Consider the following 25,508-nt stretch of genomic DNA (forward strand, 5'->3'; position numbering starts at 1 on the left):
AGCGGTTTTGGAAAATGACTAAGTTCCACTTTATGTCGTCTTTTTTTTTTTTTTTAAGCTGTACATGTGGGAAGTGCAGTTTGATGACAACATCGCATGTTGTTTACTTGATGTGCTCACGCGCCGATAGCTAAGTTAACAGCACAGAGATATTTGAAGCAGTTTTACTCAGCGCATGCGGTTCCAACACACGATCGTGACCCTTTTTCATTGGGACTGCCTTATCCTTAAGAAATAAACGATGTGCAAATCCGGCGTCAAACTGGGCCTTGTTTGTAAAACAAGCATCTTCGAAATGCAGGGAACAAACAAAAACACTTGCACAACTCCTTTGATGCTCTGTAAAAATAAACTCCATCCACTGGTCCCTTAATTTTTTATTTATTTATTTTGGTAATCTGTGCAGGGCCGTCTTGCCCTGGCAACCAAAAACACACTTCTGTGACATTTCGCGACGCTCTCGCTGTGATCAGGCTGTGCTCAGCCTCTCAGTGAATGTCTCTGCTCTGCTATACGGGAGCGCGCGCTCTTCCGGCAGAAGTGCCCTTAGGACCCATATAAGGAAATTCCGCTCCATCTAACGTCACACAGAGCCATACTCAAAAAAAACTTTCCGAAACTTGTGACAAACCGGAAGGAGTATTTTGGGAACAAAAATACTCCTTCAAACATACAACTTAATTTTTGAAACTTTGTCCATGTTAAGCATGGGAATCCAACTCTTTAACAGTGTAAAAAACTCAGTATGGATGAAATAGCATTTCACCCCCCCTTTAAAATGTAAAAAAATAAATAAAAACCTTATTCGGTGGCACCTAAAAAAAACATTTGGCACCTAAGTTTTTTTTTTCCTTATAGAAGCAAATGGCTCCTTAATCAAATTTTTTTTTTTTTTTTGAGCTCTGGATATGATTTATTAGAGAGTTAGTTTGTCTTTCTGTTAATTATTCTCATCTTAAACAGATTGTCCGCACACAGAGAAACAAACACTGGTGAAACAGCTGAGATTCATGACACACGGTTATAAAGATGGCCTTTATTAAAGAGGAGACTGAAGAAGTGAAGATTGAAGAAACATTGAGTCTGAAACAAGAAGATACTGAGGAACAAACAGGTTTGATTTCATTCTCAAAACTGAACTCCTTTTGATCCTTAATAAAGTATGTCAGTCTCTACAGAAATGAGTATTTTTGAAGAATATCATATGAGTGTTTATTATTAAAGTGGTTTTAATTGACAGACAGCAAACTATAGTATAGTAGTATTTCTCTACTATAATACTATAATACATACCAGAATGTTAATTTCAATAAATAAGAATTAGTCAAGTGTCAAGGAGGAGAGGACAGAAACAAATTTTAATAACAATATAACCATTATATTTCACCAAATGCAATTTGGTAATCTTCTGATATAATTTGTTTTACAGAAATGGACATTTAAATAAGTAAAGCACAGAGTTTGAGTTGGGACACAGATATAAATTCATCTATTAATATTAGCACCAGTCTGAGACAACTTCTGTCAAATTAACAACATCTGAAAAAAGTGATTAGATCTACAAATATAACAAGTTTGTTGAGAGATGTTAAAGTGCTCCATTAAGATATTTGACATTTTTACTGCATCTGCGGTCTACAAACATCTGACAGATGTCTGAAAGATGTAAGTTTTACATGCACTGTAAATCATAAACATCTTAAAGACATCTAATTTGATATCTAAAGGGAAACATCTAATAGACGTATGGCAGATGATCAAACTAAAACGTGAAAACGCAGTTTGAATTTGGCAGTTCTGTGACATCACAGAATGTTCTAAATACCATATGTGGGACCATACTGCCATTGGCACGGAAATAAGAATCACATATGTGGGACCGTACCACTCAAAAGGTTAAAAAAAACTAACAAAATTAAAAAAAACTGAGTAAACAAATTGGTAATGTATTTTAAGGGCAGTGCATCAAAAGCTTTACACACCATTAACATGTGATAGGGAGCAGGTTTCTTTCATTCAAACTAAAATTTTGAAAATATGAACAGTTTCAAAAAAGTCAAAGTTTACACCAGAACTGCTTTACGAATGATTTACACAAATATTAGCTCTGATCGCCTTTCATAAGTGAGGCCCAATAATTTTGTTTATGATGCGCTTTCAGCTTTACAACTTTACAGACTGTTTACATTCACATATAGCTACATTACATGCTTCATGGTCCAGCTCAGTGTGAACAATATAAGTACTTTTAATTCAATACCCGAGGGTCGACCATGTCAATAGTAAAGTCATCACAAATAGATTAAGTTTGGGGGTCAGGATTAATGTAAACACAGATATGCAATAACAGTTAACAAGACAAAAAAATCAGGTATTGTCAAAAGACCAAATCGATGCATTAAGCCTTGCAGTGTGAATAGAGCCAGAATTGCATCCATGCGCTTTGTGAACATATAAGGTGCTACTGCCAGGCAGAATGGAAGTTCTCAAAACTGGTACACTATGCTCCCAAAAGTCAACATGAGGAAATTCCTGTGGTCTTCTACAGTCTATATGAGAAAGTAAGATTCCCTAAGATCCACCACGAAAAACCTTAACTAAAGGCCAGGACACACCAAGCTGACTTCAAAGAATTAGCCGGAATGAAAGCAGAAGCTATTGTTGCCTCGTGTAACCAGAGACTGAAACAAAAATCTGTACTTGAACACATCACTCAGACTACAGCCAACTGCAAACTAACACATGCATTCTGCACCTGCATGAGATGTAGCTCTCTATATCAGCTTTTAAAAACTGCGGTTTGATGAAAAAAAGAAATAAAAGGTTACCCCCCCCCCCCCCCCCCCCCCCCAACACCCTGTTCTCACTAGGCTACTACCTTCAGTCCCTCCAGAAAAACGCACAAGTAAATCGCCATTATTTCCCTATGGGAACCTTATGAAGTGACGTAATTACGCCACGTGAAAATCATCTGCGAACCCCGCGGTGAAACCAGGGTGAAGGACGCAAATCATTCTCATAACAAAAATAACCTTATAAATCACCTTTTTTCATCAAACCGCAGTTTTTGCAAGTTCCCGCAATTTCATCGCATAAGATTACAAAAATATCCCGCATATTCCATCGCATATTTTAAGAAAACCTGCCGCAAAATCAAGGATTTTGCCCGCAACAATCACAAAAAAAATCCGCGTTTTTATGGAGGGACTGTACCTTACTGTAAAGAGTCATTTCTTATGACTTCCTATGATAAGCAAGCATACTAAATTACATAATATTTAAGTTCTCATTCTGTTTTATTTCAGACCTTAATTAACACATGGCTCAAACTTACAAAACATAGTCAAACAAGTTCTCTAGCTTTACAAAAGGAATATTCAACAACTTCTGTAAAAATGAATACAAATGAAATATACACACAAATATACAAATGCTGTTTTACAGGAATTGCAAAGTGCAATCTCTTACTGCAACATAAATTATTTTACATACTACTAATATACTTACAACTGTAAGGTTTTGGTACTATTCTGTAACAAAAAAGTACAATCTTACAACTGTAGAGGTGCATTAACTTCTGAATGAAACTACAACAGTCCACTGTGAAAATGAAAACTAACTGCGTAGCCTTTAACACTGGCCTATCATTCGCCATCCTCATCTCTCTCTCAAAATAATTTGCCCCCACTGTCATGTAACACACCGGGTAACTGCTTTGCGTGGTCTTTTGCACTTATTTTTGTTAGCAGATGAGAATGATTTGCGTCCTTTACCCTGGTTTCACCGCGAGCTTCACAGATGATGTTCACGTCGCGCAATTACGTCACTTCACAAGGTTCCCATTGGGAAATAATGGCGATTTACTTCTGTGAAGTAAACGCAACATTTTTCAACTTTCTGCTTAAGATATCTGTGACTTTTTTGCAACGGAAATTATTATTATTAAGAAATCATGCTACCTCCGCATATTTTGCTTCCTGTAATCGGCAATTTATGCGGCGAAAGTGCGGCATATTTGAAAAAATGCGACCCCCGCATAAATATGTGGCCCTTGGCTGATTATGCATTAAATCAGGCTATCGCATAATCGCGTTTTTCTGGAGGGACTGTTATTTACTATTTTCACTGTAATGGGTCCTTTCACACAGGATGTGGTATGCGCGGCGTGACGATGCGCTATATGATGCAGCGGTGCGCAACTTTTGTTGACCAATAGAATCGGGGGGTCCAAACAAGCACGGAAATCAAAATGGATGAACGGCTAGTACTGTGTGTGTCAGAATTTCCTGAGCTGTATGATACAAGTTTGAGGTCGTATAGGGACATCGTCAGGAAAGCTGTGTCATGGAGACATATCTCCATTCAAGTTGGCATGTCAGGTGTGTAAATCAGGTAGCTTGTTGTAGATATGCAATATGGGCTCCCGCTAAAAGTTTTTAAACTCCGCCTACACCATAGCGCAGCGCAAATCGCATTGTATCTGAAGGGCAACGCTGAACCCAGCGGCAAGCACCGCGCATACCACGTCCTGTGTGAAAGGCCCATAAGTCTCTGGAATTACTAATCTGAGAAATTAGGCATCCAATCAGTTTTTACTCATGCTGATGGTGTAGACGTCAGCGTGACTAAAGCCAATGTGAGAAACACCAAACAAACTAGCCAGCATGGATTGAAGTTCTCTGTCGCTATGATTTCCGTTAATTGCAGTGAGTCTACAATGTTTTTCCATCAATTAGAAAAAATGAAGGGCTAAAAACATATAGCGTAGTGTTGTTGTTCATGCGGCACACCAAAAATAATTCCCACAACGGCTGCAGCTTTTCCGCAGGTTATGATGTAATCGTTCAATATGTACGTAATATCAATACGTAATGCATGACTTTCCTCTACATCATCAATGAAAATAGTTCCAAATAAAGTAAGAGCTCAGCTGCTGCACATCTCTAAAAGCAAACACAGCTGAATGAAAGTTTGTTTTTGAACAAGGTCACTTGCTTCATTCTTGAATCTAGCAGCTGTACAAATGAATTAATTGACTTACCACCACCTGTTAGTGGTTTGTTTCATTTTTAGCGTATTTTTAGCGTATAATATTAGTTATTTAAATCTCTTAATATTTCTGTATTAAAATGTTTATATTTAAAACATTAATCTCCACAAAAATTTATGAATTTTAATTGCACTCATGCTAAACCCGAGCCTCATTAAACATCTGAAGTCCTGTAGTGCAAATTCTTTTTTTATTAGTACTATTGGCAACTTATTTGTCTTATTCAGCTGCTTCTTATATTGTTTTAAGTAGAAATTTTTAAAAGCTTAACTTTTTATTTTATTTAATTTGACATGGATGAAAATGATTCCATTGCAAAGGTATAAAAGAAAATACTGTCACTAATATCACCTTGAAGGCAAATTTTTTTATCATAATTTTTGATTATTGATCAGAAGGTGCTCAGAAATGTTTTAAATTAGGAGGACAAGTGCTCCTAAAAAGAAAAGTAAGCGTAGAGCCATGTGTAACAGTACTGTATTTTTTTGGACTATAAGTCGCACCTGAGTGTAAGTCACATTTATTTAGGACCAAGATCCAAGAGAAAACATTAACGCCTAGAGCCGCTGTAGACTGTAATGTTTTCTCTTGGTTCATTTCTCTTAGTTCATTTCTCTCGGTTCATGTCAAACTAATTTTGATAAATAAGTCGCACCTGACTATAAGTCGCAGGACCAGCCAAACTATGAAAAAAGTGTGACTTATAGCCCGGAAAATACGGTATATTACATCTGTGCATGAGGGACCAAAGAGACAACAGCCTAAATAAACATGCTGCTGTCTTTCATTATTATACAGCGAAGACCATCAAGGATTTTTTTTCAGCTGAATAGACTGTTGCACCTAACTTAAATTTTTTTTAATTGATAATTTAAATTTTATCTTGTTATTGGTTATGTTTGTGCTATTGATTGTCATTAATTATTGTTTATTGCTTATTTTGTTATTTTTAGTTTTTAGTTCAAATAAATCAATTTTGTCTGAGTGCACATGATTCTTGCGTGGTTCATGGGAAATAGTCCTCCCACCACACCTGGAAAAATCCTAAATCCTTAATTTTTTTTTTTAATTAGAACAATCGCACCTAATTACAAGAAGAAAAAATGGTTCTTTAACTGGGTGTGTGACCGGTATGTCTGGGGAATGGGGTTTGGCTGAGGATAAAATTGCAGTTAGTAGAATTTTTTCTTTTTTTACTCTTACCCATTGAGCCAGACAGATACTCTATGATGGTCGACGTTGACTGAAGGCTTTGTGTGTCCTGGCCTTGTTTTTGATGTCTGTTGTTTTTTGTTATTACTAACTTAAATTTCTCTGGTTTAACCCTAGACCTGATGCCACTGAAAGAGGAGAGTCAAGAAGTGAATGTAAAGAAAGAACACAATCTGTATGAAAATTTTGATTTCACAACTGGAGAAAAAACTTCTGGTTGCTCACTGACTGAAAAGACATCCACACAAAATAGAAGTCGCTCCTGCATTCAGTGTGGAAAGTTTTTCTCTAGTCATACGTACCTTGATGTCCATATGAGAATTCACAAAGGAGAGAAGCCTTTTACATGCAAACAGTGTGGAAGGAGTTTCACTGCCAAAGGAAGCCTAAACAGGCACATGAGCATTCACACCAGAGAAAAGCAGTTCACCTGCAAACAATGTGGAAAACATTTCTCTAAAAAGGGTCATCTTAAAGATCACATGAGTGTTCACACTGCAAAGAGACCTTTCATCTGCTCTCAATGTGGTAAAGGTTTCTATCAAAGAAAAATACTTGAAAAACATGAGACATTATACTGTAGACAGAAGCCTTACATATGTCCATACTGTGAAAAGAGTTTTAGACATAAAGCAAAACTGAACACCCATTTGAGAACCCACACTGGAGAAAACATGTTCAAATGTGATCAGTGTGGAAAGAGCTTCAGATATAAAGCAACATTGAACACCCATTTGAGAGACCACACTGGAGAAAACCCGTTCGTATGCGATCAGTGTGGAAAGGGCTTCAGAAGTAAAGTAAATCTTACAATGCACAAAAGAGTTCACATTGTTCACAAACCAGATGGACCTGAAATGTCAGTTGCAATCCCATCAGTAGCACACTGTTTTCTATTAAAAAAGTAATATACTGTAGAAAATCATGCATTCTGGTCATTATCTTCTAATTTCTGTGTTGGCAAAATTACTGTGAATCAAAGGGAATGTATTGTGGCCATTTTATCTAGATGTAATATAACAGGCATCCCCAAAATGTGTGTTATTCAGCCCAGAATACCCCATAGATCATTTATTATTTCACTCTGAGAATTACCATTTTTGAGTGGAAGAAAAAACATGCTATTTCTGTGCTTTTCTTTAAATTTAAATGAGCTGTTGTTCCCCACAAACCTTCCTAGAATAAGGTTATGTCTTACATCTTGGATAATCTGGCAAAATAAAACACATGTTTGTTTTGGATTATCATGGGTCCATTTTTCATAACTCGCTTAATATATCTCCTTGTGCAAGGTGTCGATGGTCGTCTTTTGGACTGTCAGTCTTCCTCATGATTGTGTAGCCTACAGAGCTAGACTGAGAGACCATTAAAATGCTTTGCAGGTGTTTTGAGTTAACTAGCTGATTATAGTGTGGCACCAGGTGTCTTCAATGTTGAACCTTTTCACAATATTCTAATTTTCTGAGATACTGAATTTGGGATTTTCCTAAGTTGTCAGTTATAATCATCAAAATTAAAAGAAATAAACATTTGAAATATATCAGTCTGTGAGTAATGAATATAATATACAAGTTTGACTTGAATGGAATTAGTGAAATCTACTTTTTGATGATATTCTAATTATATGACCAGCACCTGTACATGAAGCCTCAGACTTCCGGTCAGGTGGGATGATTTTTCACTCTGTTGCTGATAAAGTCCTAGTGGTAAACATGATTTTGGCTTACATTTAATAAAAAACCCACCAATTGTAAATCTCAACAAATTAGAATATGGAGACATACCAATCAGCGAATCAACTCAAAACACCTGCAAAGGTTTCCTGAGCCTTCAAAATGGTCTCTCAGTTTGGTTGACTAGGCTACACAATCATGGGGAAGACTGCTGATCTGACAGTTGTCCCGAAGACAATCATTGACACCCATCACAAGGAGGGTAAGCCACAAACATTCAGTGCCAAAGAAACTGGCTGTTCACAGAGTGCTGTATCCGAGCATGTTAACAGAAAGTTGAGTGGAAGGACAAAATGTGGAAGAAGAAGATGCACAACCAACCTAGAGAACCACCGCCTTATGAGGATTGTGAAGCAAAGTCAATTTACGAATTTGAGTGAACTTCACAAGGAATGGACTGAGGCTGTGGTCAAGGCATACAGACGTGTCAAGGAATTTGCCTGCAGTTGTCGTAGTCTTATTGTTAAGCCACTCCTGAACCACAGACAACATCAGAGGCGTCTTACCTGGGCTAAGGAGAAGAAAAACTGGACTATGGTCCAAAGTCCTCTTTTAAGATGTTAAGATACAAGCAAGTTTTGTATTTCATTTAGAAACTAGGGTCTTGGGGTCTGGAGGAAGGGTCGAGAAGCTATAGCCCAAGTTGCTTGATGTCCAGAGTAAGTTCCCACAGTCTGTGATGATTTGGGTTTCAATGTCATCTGCTGATTATCCATTGTGAAAAGTAAAGTCACTGCACCCGTTTACCATAACATTTTGGAGCACCTGATGCTTCCTTCTGCTGACCAGCTTTTTGAAGATGCTGATTTCATTTTCCAGCAGGATTTGGCATCTACCCACACTGCCAAAAGCACCAAAAGTTGGTTAAAGGGATAGTTCACTTTGAAATTAAATGTTGGTATGTTTTAGCTTACCTCAAGGGCATCCAAGATGTAGGTGTCTTTGTTTCCATTTTGATATTTTTAGGTCAAACTGTTCTTGTCTGTGACTCGTATAATGCAGGTCTATGGTCACCACCTCAAAGAGCATGTGCAGAGAAGTCCAAATTAAACAATTCCCCATCATTAGTACACATTGATGGCCTAAGACACAAAACGAGCACTTCGTGTGAGAAAATGAAAACGCAACTGCTTGTTTCTTGTCTTAGGTCATCAATGTGTACTTACGATGGGGAATTGTTTAATTTGGACTTCTATCTAGAATCAAGAATCTATAGGCTATTTTCAAGAGGAAAATGAGAAACAAGAGACTAAACAATGCAGATGAGCTAAAGGTCACTGTCTAAGAAACCTGGGCTTACATACCACCTCAGCAGTGCCACAAACTGATCATCTCCATACCTTGCTGAATTGAGGCAGTAATTAAAGCAAAAGGAGCCCCTACAAAGTATGGAGTACATGTACAGTAAATTAACATACTTTATATAAGGCCAACAGTTCATTAAAGTTGTTTTTTACTGGTCTTATGAAGTATTCAAATTTTTTGAGAATTGGTGGGTTTTTGTTCAATTTGTGCCAAAATCATCTTACTTAAACTACTTCAGTCTGTGTGCATTGAATTTAATACATGAGTTGTACAATTTGTAAGATATTTGCAGTAAAATGTCCAAAAACCACCAGGCTAATGTTATATATTTTGTCCAGCTGATTACTAACAATATCTCTAATGTTTTCAACTACTTGTAATTCACGAGAAAATTCTCATTCTAAACATTGACACGGGGTAGTGCAGTCACCTGTAAATGACGTAAGTTACTCTTTGTGACCGCCTTTACTTTCATAGTCATGTAAATAAAGAAAACTCTTTGAAAGGTGTGTCCAACTTTTGGTCTGTACTAATATATATATATAGACCCACACCTATTCAAATTGACAGCTTATAGGTCAAAACTAGAGATAAGTGTTGCCAATTTAGCTATTTTGTAGCAACATTTTGAGACTTTTCCCCAATGATTATGCTCACCAAGCTTCTATTTATTTGATTCAAAGTAGAGTCCTGCACGGGTTTGGGTACCCCCAGTTGGCCCGCAAATTTGGCTGAAACGGGTGAAAAATATCCAACTGTGTTGGATACGGGTGCGGGTCGGGTCAGAAACAGGGAAACACGGGTCTAAACACGGGTTCAAAACAGTCACGTGCAAATGTAAAAATAGGCCTACGGTCCACTTAAAAAAAAAAATCACCACGGCGAGAACGGCTGCATGAGTCATTAGTTAACAGACGTTAAGATCAGCCAGCTGTTTTTTTTCCGTTGTTTTTGTTTTCCGTTTATATATATATATATATATATATATATATATATATATATATATATATATATATATATACAGAATCTGAATTAAAATGTATTTGATTTAAGCCTATTTCAAAATTTGTGTCATAAAATAATATTGCACATACAGCTCAACTAACGCTATCTTTATAAAGGTGTTTAAACAACAATACACTTCCACTTGCATGTATTTGACAATCGGAATATCAGATATTTCATTCCATAGCTAACACATTTGTGAATATGGGCCTAATCTATGTGTACTATGTGTTTCCAGATCCCTACTATCATTACCACTCGTAAACCATGCAACACACAATGTAGACAGCGCAATCTTAACAACCTGCATACTTTGCCTATGTCTGCTAATACACTACTTTCTTTTCCTATTGGTCTCTGGAATTGCCAGTCTGCTGTAAACAAAACCGATTTCACTACTTCTATTATTAGTCATTCAAAGCTTAATCTCATGGCCCTAACAGAGACCTGGATCAAACCAGAGGACACTGCTACACCTGCAGCACTCTCCAATAATTCCTCATTTTCCCACTCTCCCCGTTTGACTGGAAGAGGTGGAGGTACTGGTCTGCTCATCTCTAATGATTGGAAGTTTAATCCTTTACCATCTTTGGGTATCAACAGCTCCTTTGAATCTCATTCAGTTACTGTTACCTACCCTTTTAAAATAAATTGTTTTGTTGTCTATGGACCCCCAGGACCACTGGGTAACTTTTTGGATGAATAAGATGTGTTGCTCTCAACCTTTTCTGAGGATGGTACTCCCCTAGTTATGCTTGGAGATTTCAACATTCATCTAGATAAACCTCTGTTTGCCGATTTCCACATTCTGCTTGCCTCTTTTGATCTCAACCGAGTGTCAACTACTGCTACTCACAAATCAGGCAACCAACTGGACCTTATTTATACACGAAACTGCTCTACTAATCATGTTCTGGTTACTCCACTGCACACGTCGGATCACTTCCTCCTCACTCTTAACCTCAACATGATCCCTGACACATCACTTACCCCTCCACATGTCATCTTTCGACGTAACCTACGCACACTTTCACCCTCCCGGCTATCTGCAATGGTTTCATCTTCACTTCCTTCCCCTAAACTGTTTGCATCTTTGGATGCTAACAGTGCTACTGATACTTTCTGCTCCACTCTTACATCTTGTTTAGGCACTGTTTGCCCCTTATCTTCCAGGCCAGCCCGTAACACCCCTTCTGCTCCTTGGTTATCTGATGTTCTACGCGAACACCGTTCTAAGCTTAGAGCTTCTGAAAGGGTGCAAAATATACTACTGATCTTATTGTGTATCAGTCTTATTGTGTATCAGTCACTCCTATCTTCTTTCTCTGCTAATGTCTCCTCTGCTAAAAGGACATACTACCATAACAAAATTAACAATTCATCTAACTCTCGCATGCTTTTTAAAACATTTTTCTCACTTCTTTGTCCTCCTCCTCCTCCTCCTGCTTCATCTCTAATACAGTATTGTTCAAAATAATAGCAGTACAATGTGACTAACCAGAATAATCAAGGTTTTTAGTATATTTTTTATTGCTACGTGGCAAACAAGTTACCAGTAGGTTCAGTAGATTGTCAGAAAACAAACAAGACCCAGCATTCATGATATGCACGCTCTTAAGGCTGTGCAATTGGGCAATTAGTTGAAAGGGGTGTGTTCAAAAAAATAGCAGTGTCTACCTTTGACTGTACAAACTCAAAACTATTTTGTACAAACATTTTTTTTTTTTTCTGGGATTTAGCAATCCTGTGAATCACTAAACTAATATTTAGTTGTATGACCACAGTTTTTTAAAACTGCTTGACATCTGTGTGGCATGGAGTCAACCAACTTGTGGCACCTCTCAGCTGTTATTCCACTCCATGATTCTTTAACAACATTCCACAATTCATTCACATTTCTTGGTTTTGCTTCAGAAACAGCATTTTTGATATCACCCCACAAGTTCTCAATTGGATTAAGGTCTGGAGATTGGGCTGGCCACTCCATAACATTAATTTTGTTGGTTTGGAACCAAGACTTTGCCCGTTTACTAGTGTGTTTTGGGTCATTGTCTTGTTGAAACAACCATTTCAAGGGCATGTCCTCTTCAGCATAGGGCAACATGACCTCTTCAAGTATTTTAACATATGCAAACTGATCCATGATCCCTGGTATGCGATAAATAGGCCCAACACCATAGTAGGAGAAACATGCCCATATCATGATGCTTGCACCTCCATGCTTCACTGTCTTCACTGTGTACTGTGGCTTGAATTCAGAGTTTGGGGGTCGTCTCACAAACTGCCTGTGGCCCTTGGACCCAAAAAGAACAATTTTACTCTCATCAGTCCACAAAATGTTCCTCCATTTCTCTTTAGGCCAGTTGATGTGTTCTTTGGCAAATTGTAACCTCTTCTGCACATGCCTTTTTTTTAACAGAGGGACTTTGCGGGGGATTCTTGAAAATAGATTAGCTTCACACAGACGTCTTCTAACTGTCACAGTACTTACAGGTAACTCCAGACTGTCTTTGATCATCCTGGAGGTGATCATTGGCTGAGCCTTTGCCATTCTGGTTATTCTTCTATCCATTTTGATGGTTGTCTTCCGTTTTCTTCCACGTCTCTCTGGTTTTGCTCTCCATTTTAAGGCATTGGAGATCATTTTTTGCACCTCTTTATAGGTTTTCCCCTCTCTAATCAACTTTTTAATCAAAGTACGCTGTTCTTCTGAACAATGTCTTGAACGACCCATTTTCCTCAGCTTTCAAATGCATGTTCAACAAGTGTTGGCTTCATCCTTAAATAGGGGCCACCTGATTCACACCTGTTTCTTCACAAAATTGATGACCTCAGTGATTGAATGCCACACTGCTATTTTTTTGAACACACCCCTTTCAACTAATTCAACTAATTGCCCAATTGCACAGCCTTAAGAGCGTGCATATCATGAATGCTGGGTCTTGTTTGTTTTCTGAGAATCTACTGAACCTACTGGTAACTTGTTTGCCACGTAGCAATAAAAAAAATACGAAAAACCTTGATTATTCTGGTTAGTCACATTGTACTGCTATTATTTTGAACAATACTGTATATATATATATATATATATATATTTTTTTTTTTTTTTTTTCTCCCATATAAAAATGCCATTGCAGAGGGAGGGTGGACAAATGTTTTTTTTTTTGTCCTATTGTTTAATGTGATTGGACTTTGAACTTGATATATTGTCTGTGTGCAACATTTCATGATTGATATAAAGATGTTTGTCCAGAACAGTTTAACTTTTGTTCAATAAATCCTGCTGGGAAGACCTTAAACTCTCCTTAGAACAGAAAGGACTGTGAGGGAAAATTTGAAATTGCTATCCACGTGAATTCTACAGTGCAATTGTAGTCCTGTACAGCAAGACAATATGTGAGTTTTCTTAATTACATTGCTTACATGTGACTGTTATTTGAAAAAGGAAAACTTTAAGTGTTTCAGTGTTTCTAGCATGCTATTGTTTTCTTAATTACAGCAACAGTGGTATCATTTATTAACCCTCACCAGCAAAACCGCATGGAGCAACCACCCAGAATGGCGTAAGAGTTTGTTCTCAGACATTATTTGAATTATAAATTTAAACAAAAAATAAGGTCTGTAAGTTTAATAATGCTAGGTTTATTTTAACAGTGAGTGACGGAGTAACAACAACAACACAAATATCCAGACAAATGCATTTAATTTTAGTTTTTTTATTAATTAAATGCCTTTTTCTGGATTTCTCACGGTTGAAATAAACCTACCATTAAAATTATAGACCGCTCATTTCTTTGTCAGTGGGAAAACGTACAAAATCCGCAGGAAATCAAATGTGTGTGTGTGTGATCAGGATGTGCTATGTAGGCTGTCGTAGTTGATCCGTTATTCATTAACTGTACGGGCCAGCTGCTCCCCGGCCCTTGACGAATGTGATTCGTGGATTAATTGCATAGCTTAACCATCATAGAGTGAAAGTTTATCATTGACAGGACTGAAAACCACATGCAAGTTTAACAGGGCAGAGAGAGAGAGAGAGAGAGCGCGCGCGAGAGAGGCAGAGAGAGAGCGAGCCGTCTTCAAACAACACGAGCGCTGTCTTGCTCTCTCTCCCTCGCGCATATTAATCAATTGACACGATGGTGTCGATGTTTACATCATTTAAAATGAGAATGTAAGTGTGCTCACCCCATTTTTGTTTGTAAGAAAAAATATCGCAATATATATCGCAGAAAAATAAAATATCGCAATGTAATTTTTTCCCAATATCGTGCAGCCCTAGTGTGTATTTCAAATTATACTGTATAATAGTAATAGTAAACTGTATAACAGTAAATTCTGGTAATAGGTATCACTTTAATTTAAGGTCCAATTCTCAGTACTATCTAGCATGCATACTAGCATATTGGTTGATTATTAGTATTTATAAAGCACATATTAATGTCTCAAGGTCCTTGCACAGAGTATGACTTTTTTGTATGCATTTTCAGTTTTTTTTTTTTTCTTCTCATATTCGTCATAATTTTTAAACTTTTTTTAAAAATCAAAATTCTTGCTATGGACGCAAATATTTAACCTAGTCTGAATTTTTTTTTTATGGCAGATGAAAGATGATTCAAAATTGATAAAATAAGAGAGATTATTATTCCTAATGAGCATTGCTTAATACTGAAGCCACATTTTCAAAACTGTTCATACAGTCTGCATTACCAACACGAATCTGGGCCAAACAGTTGTTTTCTCCTTCAAAACTCACTTAGACCAACAAAACACTTCATATGTCTCAAAATAATCGTATTCCACCATAACACTGGCAACAATTCATCATTCAGAAAACATACATTTCATTTATAACACGCGGATCTTAAAACACTAACAAAGGGGAGCATTACAAACTATAAAGTGTTATCTTTAAAGTTTGAATGATTTGTCACATATTTCAGTATAGCATCAGAATAACATATTTTAATTTTACTGACTGATTTACAGCACAAAGAATGAATGAGAAAAGCAGTACATCCTGCCTTATTTCTTTAAATGCCAAAAACAAAAACCCATCTACATTTACTAAATTTACTTGTGAAAATGTAAACTAAAATAAAAAATAATTTAGCAATAATTACAGAAAGAGAGAGAGAGACAATAACCCATCAACATCATGTCTTGTATAAAAAATAAAATAAAAAAAAGTGCAGTATTGGAGTCCCAGGCTCTCCAGGAGGTCATTCTGTTTAGAGTTTGCATGTTCTCTCCGTGTTGAAGTTGGTTTCCTCTGGGTCATAGAATATACAGTTTGTACAGTATAAAAATTGTACATTTTAGTACAAAATTCTCAGAAAAAGGTACGGTTTGCCATCGTTCTGATTTGAATGTGATTTTATCAGTTTTGACAATAGTGTGTTAGAATTTTTGTAAACTAAGACGAAAATGATTGATGAGAAAACTATTTCCTAAACTGAAATAAAATGATAATGACAAAATAATTGAAAAAATTAAACCAAACTAACAACAGTTGTTGAAACTGAAATAAATTATCAAAAATAAATCATTTTTGTAATCATTACCTTCTCATCCCTTGGCAGACAAATAATTGAGATCGCGCACATGGGGTTATATGATGGAGAAACACAAAGCAGTTTAAAGCAGTCTGCATGGGTCCTGTTTGGTAAACACGCACCAGCAGTACTTAACAGAACACTCGACCCATCCAACAGCAGCACTAATTTAATTCTGTACCAGACCAGTACAGTTTGACATAATAAAGACCGTGAGCTGAAAAAAAAAAACAGAATATGCTGGTTAGGTACGTTTTGACGCTGGTTTATGCTGGTTCTTTGCCAACACTTGACCAGCATAAACCACCAAAGGACCAGCACTTGACCAGCCTAAACCAGCAAAGGACCAGCACTTGACCAGCCTAAACCAGCAAAGGACCAGCACTTGACCAGCCTAAACCAGCAAAGGACCAGCACTTGACCAGCCTAAACCAGCAAAGGACCAGCCTAAACCAGCAAAGGACCAGCACTTGACCAGCCTAAACCAGCAAAGGACCAGCACTTGACCAGCCTAAACCAGCAAAGGACCAGCCTAAACCAGCAAAGGACCAGCACTTGACCAGCCTAAACCAGCAAAGGACCAGCAATTGACCAGCCTAAACCAGCAAAGGACCAGCACATGACCAGCCTAAACCAGCAAAGGACCAGCACTTGACCAGCCTAAACCAGCAAAGGACCAGCACTTGACCAGCCTAAACCAGCAAAGGACCAGCACTTGACCAGCCTAAACCAGCAAAGGACCAGCACTTGACCAGCCTAAACCAGCAAAGGACCAGCAATTGACCAGCCTAAACCAGCAAAGGACCAGCACATGACCAGCCTAAACCAGCAAAGGACCAGCACTTGACCAGCCTAAACCAGCAAAGGACCAGCACTTGACCAGCCTAAACCAGCAAAGGACCAGCACATGACCAGCCTAAACCAGCAAAGGACCAACATGAACCAGCATCAGAGCAACAAAACATACCTAACCAGCATATGCTGTTTTTATTATTATTCTTTGAAGAAAAACAGGCACTGAGTGCAACATGATTAATGACCAGACAAAAAAAAAAGATGAGAATATGCATCTTTTCTGTAAACGATAAAAAAATTAGCCTAGCATCTTGTGATTACTCTGCCAGGCTTTCGGACAAATAAACATATGCTAAATCACATCTTACACCCGATTTTAATTCTTCATAAATAAAAACTACATATTAAAATCTGTGCCTTTACTGTTAAATGCGAATGCCGTTATTGAATTTCATTAGTCCCAGTTATGATTTATGCGCAGTTGTTCACAGGTTAAATGCAGAGCACAAATTCTGAGTATGGGTCACCACACTTGGCTGAATGTCACATCACTTTCACTTTTATGGACCTTGACACTGTTATTTATTTTTTAAGTCTATGAGACAGTCTCAAGCCTCCCGCTTTTCATCCAAAATATCTTAAATTGTGTTCTGAAGATGAAATTAGCTTTTACGGGTTTGGAGTGACGGGGATAAGTGATTAATTTTCCTAATGTATCTATTAACTTGTGGAAAATGGGCATCCAATGACCCCTTTAATTACAGTAATGTGAGTATTTGTAATTCGTTACTTCACACCCCAGTGTGTTAGAATTAGAAAAAAGTGCTGAAAATGTAGTGTTTTTCAGGTTGTGGAGTATGGATGACAAAAGCATTTGTTGATTTTGAGAAATGTGGTCATTGTGAATAATTTTCCATCGCTTTCAGACAAAATGCATTCAGTTTGTTTAGCATAGTCTTCTTTATCACTGAATGTGTGAACAGTTTGGAAATGTTGGCTTCAGTATTGAACAATGCATGTTAGCAATTGAAAAAAATGTAATGAGAAGCAAATTAGTTTACTGAGGAAAAACTCTTTATTAGATCCTAAACTTGTTTTTTTTTTTCTTTTATAGATCTGCTTTTAATCATCTTGAAAAGGAACTGATTAAACTCTTCGACAGTGATTACCCTCAGCTCCAGCAGTGCATAAAGAATCTGCAATGTATCCTCAGAACATTTAATGATAATAAGAGAACTGCTGAAAAAGGTTCTAAAGATGGAAAAATAGCTGGAGCAGCTGGAGGTACTGCACTGGCTGTGGGACTAGTTTTGGCTCCATTTACACTGGGGATTTCTGCTCTTATAGGTGGAGCAGGAGCAGCGGTGGCTACAGGTGGTGCGATTGGGAGTGGAGTATGGAATAAGAAGATAGCGGACCAGGAGGCACAGTTCAAAAAAGACGCTGAAGCTGAATTGAGAGCATTTCAGGATAAAATCATCCCTATGGCTGAAAAGATCAAATATATTAATCAGTGTATTGAGGACATATCCAGAGACCTTAATAACCCTGAAAACAATGTCAGTTATTTAAGTAAATATTCTAGCTCTGAGTTAGTGCACTTCATAAAGATGTATGATTCTGGTGGATTGGCTGTACAGATTTCCAAAAGTGTGCATTTTACTAACGAAATCACAGATATTTTGTCTAGGGTTACTACGGATATCGTTCAAAAGATCACTGATTTACAGCCTCACATCAGTCTGTTAGAGGACATGATGAGAGAAATTAAGAAAACAACAGACAAAATGGCAAAACATTAGGTTTCAAATCAGTGAATACATCTTTCATGTAAAAAAAAAGAAAAATCGCATCTGGCACTTGATTAAACACATCGTAAAAACAGTAATATTGTGAATTTAACTACAGACATAATTCTATGTGATTGCATTTTAAGATGTAATTTATCCCTGTAAACTGAATATTCAGCATTATTACTCATTAATTTCACATCTTCAGAAATCATAATATACTGTTTTGCTTCTCAAGAAACATTTCTGATTATTACCAGTGTTGTGCTGCCCAATATTTTGTGGAAACATTAAATTCATCAGTAGTTTGTTTAATAGAACTTGCAAAAGAGCAGTATTTTAGATTTCTTTAAAATCAATTTAAAAGTCTTTATTGTAACTTATCAAATGAATCTTTTCTGTATAAACAACATTTTCAAGACCATAAATCTTTAAAATATTGAAAATGAAAACAGTGACCAATTATAACCACATTAGAACAACCAAAAATGTAAATTCTGTCATTAATTACTCACCCTCATGTTGCTCCAAACCCATAAGTCCCTTTTTGTGCAGAAAACAAATAAAGATTTTTTTTTTAACAAATGCCTTGTTTACGCAAATAACAACAACAAAAAAATTATTCAGAAATTATTAGATTAGATTCAACTTTGTCACTGCACATGTAAGGTACAAGGCAATGAAATGCAGTTAGCATCTAACCAGAAGTGCAAATTACAGTAAGTATAGAATTTACAAGGTCTACAGTATGTACAATAACTATACAGATAAGTATTATGGATGTAATTTAAAGATTTTAAATACTATCAGCATGATATACAGATAGGTGTTCTATGAACACTATACAGATGGATTATGTAAAAGTGTATGTACACTATATATAGGCAGAACTACAAACATATGAACATAATTTACACTATTGAAATGGACAGTAAAGTGAAGTATATTACAGTATGCAAATGGAATACTCAGTGTTTCTTGATGAACAGACAGCAGTGCAAGCAATAACAAGTTTATGGTTTTTTAGCTTGTAAATAAATCAGTCAGATGTAGTGATGAGGAGGGGGAGGAGTCTGTGTGTATGGTGTGTGTGGGGGGGGGGGGGGGGGAGTTCAGAGTTCAGCGAGCAGACAGCTGTAGGGAAAAAGCTGTTCCTGAGTCTGCTGGTCCTTGTCCAGAGGCTCTTGAAGCACCTCCCAGAGGGCAGGAGGTTAAACAGTCTATGATCAGGGTGAGAGGAGTCCTTGAGAATGCTGCAAGCTCGACGTAGACGGTGTTTCCTCTGGATGTCCTCAATAGCAGGAAGTGATGTCCCAGTTTTTGAGCTCCTTTGTCTTGGTGGTGTTAAGGAGCAGGTTATTGTCAGCGCACCATGTGGCCAGGTGTCTCATCATTGTCACTGATGGGGCCAGTCACTGTGGTGTCATCTGCAAACTTGGAGTTGGATCCAATCACAGGCTTACTGTGCGTTCACACCGCCGCCGTCGAGAGCGTCAAAAATCGCTCTGGACGCGCTGCCAACAACGCTGTAGAAAGATTCGTGAGCGCTCTGACGCTCTGACGCTCTGACGTAGTTCGAATGATTATCTTGTATTTAAAGGGGCCGCAAAGCAAACAAGCTTGTTGATCTTATATGACTGACCACAAGGTGGGTAACCTTATAAGTTAACCTCATTAAATATTTTAAATGTAAAACGATGGAGGATCAAGTTGTTGCGTTTGGCGTGGGATTGCTCTGCCTGCGGAGAAGACGTCGGAGATCGGTGTGGGTGCATGACATTCTCCAAGCCCGTCAGCAGCTTGGAGAATATCACCGGCTGGTGCAGGAGCTGCGGCTGGACGACGGCAGGTTCCAGCGATATTTCAGGCTGGATAGGGACCAGTTTGACAACCTGCTGTCAAAAGTGGGGCCGCGAATTGCGAGGCAGGACACCAGTTATCGGCGCGCAATTGAGCCGGCTGAGCGCCTCGCAATTTGTCTACGGTGAGTTCATGATTTATTTTTTTCTTTATGAGTTTACCCTTTGTTTTGTAATTTATGGGTTGGAAATTCGTTTCATAGTTTGTTACATGGATATTTATCAGTTTGTAATCTAGTCTAATGCTGTATTTTTTGCAGTTGTGGACGAGGTATTAAGATCCTTTACTTAATGTATAAAGCACTAATTCCACACTGTAAAAATATATACAAGTATATACAATACAAGTCCTGCATTGAAAATGTTATTTAAGTATAATCAGGTATAAACATTACTTAATGTAAGTATAATCAGGAAAATTATTTTAAAGGTTTAAAAGTGAACTGGGACTATGATACTATTATACATAATATCATTGTATTATTATTACTAATTAATTATTGTAAAAGCATGATTTTACTGTTGGAGTTGGTTGAGGAAGTTTGTTGTGGTGGAAAAAAGTAAGTTAAGTTAAAAGTACAATATTTCCCTCTGAAAATGCAGTTGAGTAGAAGTAGAATAGAGAAAGGGCATAAAAAAATTGCTCAAGGAAATTACAAGTACCTCAAATTTGTACACAAGTAGGCTACAGTACTTCAGTAAATGTTCTTCTGTTCACCCCAATTTTTTTGTTTGTTCATTTTGCCTAAGTAATTAGTTGATGTTTTTGCAGATTCTTGGCCACTGGAGACTCCTACCGCACCATAGCTTTCAGCTATCGTGTGGGAGTGAGCACCGTAGCAGGGATTGTTGGAGAGGTCGCCAGGGCAATATGGGATGCCTTGGTGCAGGAGGTCATGCCAGTCCCCACCACTGAGGACTGGCGAAGCATCGCCACTGACTTCCTCCATCGGTGGAACTTCCCCAACTGTCTTGGGTCCATCGATGGAAAACATGTTGTGATCAAGGCCCCTGACAACTCAGGGTCCCTGTTCTTCAACTACAAGGGGACTTACTCAGTTGTGCTCCTGGCAGTAATAGATGCCCAGTACTGCTTCCGGGTAGTCGATGTGGGCAGCTACGGGAGGACAAGTGATGGCGGTGCGCTGGCTAACTCCACTTTCGGCCAGGCACTACGAGATGGGACCCTTGGCCTGCCACAGGATGCTCTGCTGCCAAGTGCAGAGCATTTGGGACCCCAGCCACACGTGTTTGTGGCTGATGAAGCCTTTCCACTCCGCCGAGACCTCATGCGGCCTTTCCCAGGACACAATCTCTCCAGCAGGCAAAGAATATTCAATTACAGGCTGTCACGGGCAAGGCTGATTGTTGAGAACACCTTTGGTATTCTCACAGCTCAGTGGCGTATGTACAGAGGAGTCATTGAGATCAGCCCTGCCAACGTGGATGCCTGTGTGAAGGCTACCTGTGTCCTGCACAACTTCCTGAGAAGGTCCACAAACAGCACCAGTACGTCCATACCATCAGCTGGAGACGGAGAAGCTGCTGGTCTACAGGAGGTCACCCGAGTGGGCAGCAACAACCCCACACGGGAGGCTATCCGTGTCCGGGAGAAATTGATGACCTATTTCTCCACAGAGGGAGCTGTCCCCTGGCAACCTGTGGCATAAGCCTTTGCTTTTAACGGCTCTTTTAAGAGCCACAAATTAGTCAAAAAAAAGCATGATTTCCATAAATATAATATGACAACACCCGCTCTCCCCTGGTGAAAAAAATTACACTTCCATAATCTACTTAAAGTGCTCTACTTTCATGCACTAATTTTGTACTTAATATACTACAAATTCGTCTTTAGTAGTTCTTAAGGACATCCAAGTGTACTTAACTATGCTATTTGTGAGACACCATGAATATGAACTAAAATGTGCTGAAAATGTATTTAGAAAATGTGTTTAGGTACCACTTGAAACTCTTTCATACAAAGTGGTAACTAAATATATTTTTTAATAAAAAGACAGAACGTAAAAAGCACATTTTAGTTCATATTATTTTTATTAAAAATAATAAAATATTCTTTAAAAAAAAACTTCAGCAGTATCCATTCAAGTTTCTGCATTTTTTATTTTTGGAGCAAATACTTATATGCAGAACAGTTTAGAACATTGTTATAGCAAATACTTTTATACTGAACATTTTTGAACACTGTTGGAGCAAATATTTTTATACTAAACATTTTCTAACACTAATGGAACAAAACGTTTCATAGAAGGCTTACTGTGTATGAGGGAGAAAGCACAAGGTGCAGCTGACAAGACTGCGAGGGAAATAAGCTTACTAACACCCCTCACAGTCTTGTCAGCTGCCCCCCGCTACTCTCTCCCCAGTGTTCAGTGAGTCCAGCCTCCAGACATTTTGCATCATAAACCAGCTTATGAATTTGGAACTTTAAATCCTGCCTGGTCCTCAATGACAGGGTCCTGAAGTCCTCCAGGAGGCTTTTAAAAAATAAACTGTCACTGTCCTCCTGAGGAGTGCTAGCTCTCCTACTCACAGACTCCAAAGCTGTTAGCATCCTCTCCTCAAACTCTGTGCTGCTGTGTGCTCTCTTTCTCCTGTTTGAGTGCCCTGTCTGTCCCTGAACACTGGACTGGCTCGGGCTTGATGGTCCTTCCTGAACCTCAACGCTGAACTGGCTCGGGCTCTCACTCAGCTGGTTTGCCTCACACTGCTGACTGTGTGTGTATGTTGTCTGTGCTGACTGACTGTGCCCGGCCATGGCATCTTCTCTCTCCTCTGGGGTCGGGGTCAGGGCTTCCCCAACCCCCCCTACCATATTACTGGCAGTTATTCTGTCTTATAGGAAGGGGTTGAGGAAACCCATAACCCCACTGTAGCGCCATGGCCTTCTCTCTCTTCTATAGGTGTCTCTAAGAGACTTCCACCTTTTTCTACACTCATCCGCTAGTGAGAAGACAGTAGAAAACACATTCAATATAAACACCTCATTACCCACAATTCAGAATAATTCCTTTGGATGCTATGTCTGAAATGGCACAGCTGTATGTGACACTGACTGTATATATATTTAAGTCTAATGACATTTATCATTATTTTTTCCAGCTAAGCAATTTGTTGACAATACCAAAGGGGAGACCAGTTATAGAACACTTGTTTTTCCTTGTAGAAAATAAATAAATAAATAAAAAATAGGCAGAAGTGACTGCTTTCATTTTAAAATATGCAGCAGCTCTCTACAACACCTATTTTTCGTTTAATCAATATGTGTCGACATGTCAGAAATATTCTGCAGCAGTAACACTGTTTTGCAAGCTCTGGCGCTAAAGTTAGCATGGAATTCCCGCTTTTTTTTTTGTTTTTCAGAAAATATATAATGCACATCATCAACTCACCAGGAACACCAACAATCTCAGACACCTTGGTCCACGCATCATTTTTTTTATTTATGTCCCTGTACGCAAACAGGGACACGTCGTAGATTATTGGGAAACCCGCAACAGCAATGATCAATCTCTCCTCCATTTTGCTTGGGAACTAATGTGGTCGGAACCAAAGTTTACAGGACTGCGTTCTCTGGAATCCTCTCAAGCGGTGGACTTCTACGTTCTGATTGGTTGCTGCCCAACCGCGTCATAGATCATTACCATAAAGTTGCCCTGATTTCAACTCTCCTCGACGCTCTCAACGGCCAAGTCGCGCCGCGCCGCTCCTCGCCGCTGCTCGACGCCGGCTCACATTGAAAATGAATGACTTCCGGCCACTTTGACGCTCTCGACGCTGGCGGTGTGAACGCACAGTTACAGTCATGGGTGTAAAGGGAGTAAAGGAATGGGCTCAGCACACAGCCCTGTGGTACGCCGTTGTTAAGTGTGATGGTGGTGGAGTGCGTGTGGCCTGACCGAACATGCTGAGGCCTGTTGGTCTGAAAGTCCATAATCCAGTTGCAGAGGGAGGTGTTAATGTCCAGGTCTCCAAGTTTTGTGGTCAGCTTGGAGGGAATGAGTCAACAAACAATATCCATGCATATGTGTTGTTATTGTCCAAGTGTGTGAGTGCAGAGTGCAGCACTGTGCATACTGCATCCTCTGTGCTCCTATTTCTGCTTTAGGCAAATTGGTGTGGGTCCAGTGTGGGTGGGAGACAGTCATTGAGGTGTGCTAGGACCAGTCGCTCGAAGCACTTCATGATGATGGGTGTGAGTGCTACGCGGTGGTAGTCATTTAAGCACATTGGGGAGGAGTGTTAAAGTACTCGCACAATGGATGTGGACTTAAAACATGTTGGCACAGTTGCTTGGTTGAGGGACAGGTTGAAAATGTCTGAAGACCCCTGCAAGCTGCTCTGCACATGCCCTGAGCACACATCCACAGCCAAAATATATCTGTATGACACATGGATCGCTTTTATTTCATTGTTCCGGTTTTATTCAAAATGTTCCCAAAACATGCTCACTATATAATGAAATACCTGATATTCCAATTGTGAAATATCTTGGTTGCTGTAAGGTCCAGCCACTCGGCCCAAGGAAGTTATCCGGTGCTGGTTGAAGGTTTCCTGCATGTTCGATCTTTCAGCAGGTAGAGTTATTCAATTTAGGTTCAACTCAAATCTGACTCCATTTTATTATCTAATCTGACTCCATTGTATTATTTAATCTGACCTCGAATTTAGGTTGGAATGCAAATTGGTTGTATCCAAGTATCTAGGTATTATTATTCTGGCATTTGATTATTCTAGTTAAACACCTTCTTTTATATTAACTCTTTCATTCAGGTGCTCATGTTTCCATCTTGATGTATCCCCAACACATTTTCACAAATGCACCGTGAGCTCGCCAGATCTCACACCAACGCAACACTGATTCTTCATGTTGCTCTCGTGATAAATAAAAAATTTCTCAGATTTCATTAAAAAGTTCTACATTTATGCTCCAATGCTTCTGGTTCTTCAGCTTCTTCCACCATCCCAATTCTGGATTAATGAGCCACAGCAGATGTTTACACTTTGAATGCTTTAGCCTCGCTGTTTTTCTGAAGCATCCAAAGTGAAAAAGAAAACAATAACTTAAATGTAAATGTAAAAAAATATATATAATACAAAAACAATGGTTGTCCAAAATGTAAAGTACACACTTGAGTTGTTTCTACTGTTAGGGCATTTCCACCTCAGGGCAAAAAAGAGTGGGA

At 38.5% G+C, this 25,508-nt stretch overlaps 2 protein-coding genes and 2 long non-coding RNA genes across 6 annotated transcripts in view; 3 read left to right on the forward strand and 1 right to left on the reverse strand.

The window, feature by feature from the left end:
- Positions 1 to 7,506, forward strand: part of LOC127951937 (gastrula zinc finger protein XlCGF7.1-like) — a 201,670-nt gene extending 194,164 nt beyond the window's left edge. For all 3 annotated transcript variants that reach the window (XM_052550098.1, XM_052550097.1, XM_052550096.1), the window contains exons 2-3: positions 964 to 1,114; positions 6,380 to 7,506. In XM_052550098.1, the coding sequence (XP_052406058.1) occupies positions 1,030 to 1,114; positions 6,380 to 7,170 (876 nt within the window). In that variant the 5' untranslated portion in view covers positions 964 to 1,029 and the 3' untranslated portion in view covers positions 7,171 to 7,506. The remainder of the gene's footprint in view (positions 1 to 963; positions 1,115 to 6,379) is intronic.
- Positions 7,507 to 7,811: 305 nt separating this feature from the next.
- On the reverse strand, positions 7,812 to 11,446 carry LOC127951942 (uncharacterized). Its single transcript, XR_008152777.1, has 3 exons — positions 11,296 to 11,446; positions 8,910 to 9,012; positions 7,812 to 8,836 (listed from the first exon to the last, which is right to left on the reverse strand). It is a non-coding gene; the product is annotated as an uncharacterized LOC127951942 (long non-coding RNA).
- A 2,023-nt stretch (positions 11,447 to 13,469) lies between these two features.
- On the forward strand, positions 13,470 to 19,016 carry LOC127951772 (uncharacterized). Its single transcript, XR_008152731.1, has 3 exons — positions 13,470 to 13,701; positions 13,805 to 13,868; positions 17,770 to 19,016. It is a non-coding gene; the product is annotated as an uncharacterized LOC127951772 (long non-coding RNA).
- Positions 19,017 to 20,723: 1,707 nt separating this feature from the next.
- Positions 20,724 to 22,326, forward strand: LOC127951771 (uncharacterized). Its single transcript, XM_052549782.1, has one exon. It carries the CDS (start codon positions 21,201 to 21,203, stop codon positions 21,972 to 21,974), a length of 774 nt encoding a protein of 257 aa, XP_052405742.1. The 5' UTR covers positions 20,724 to 21,200; the 3' UTR covers positions 21,975 to 22,326.
- The last annotated feature ends 3,182 nt before the right edge of the window (positions 22,327 to 25,508 follow it).

Source organism: Carassius gibelio, chromosome B3 (genome assembly GCF_023724105.1).
Source record: "Carassius gibelio isolate Cgi1373 ecotype wild population from Czech Republic chromosome B3, carGib1.2-hapl.c, whole genome shotgun sequence".
Classification (NCBI taxonomy): Eukaryota; Metazoa; Chordata; class Actinopteri; order Cypriniformes; family Cyprinidae; genus Carassius; species Carassius gibelio.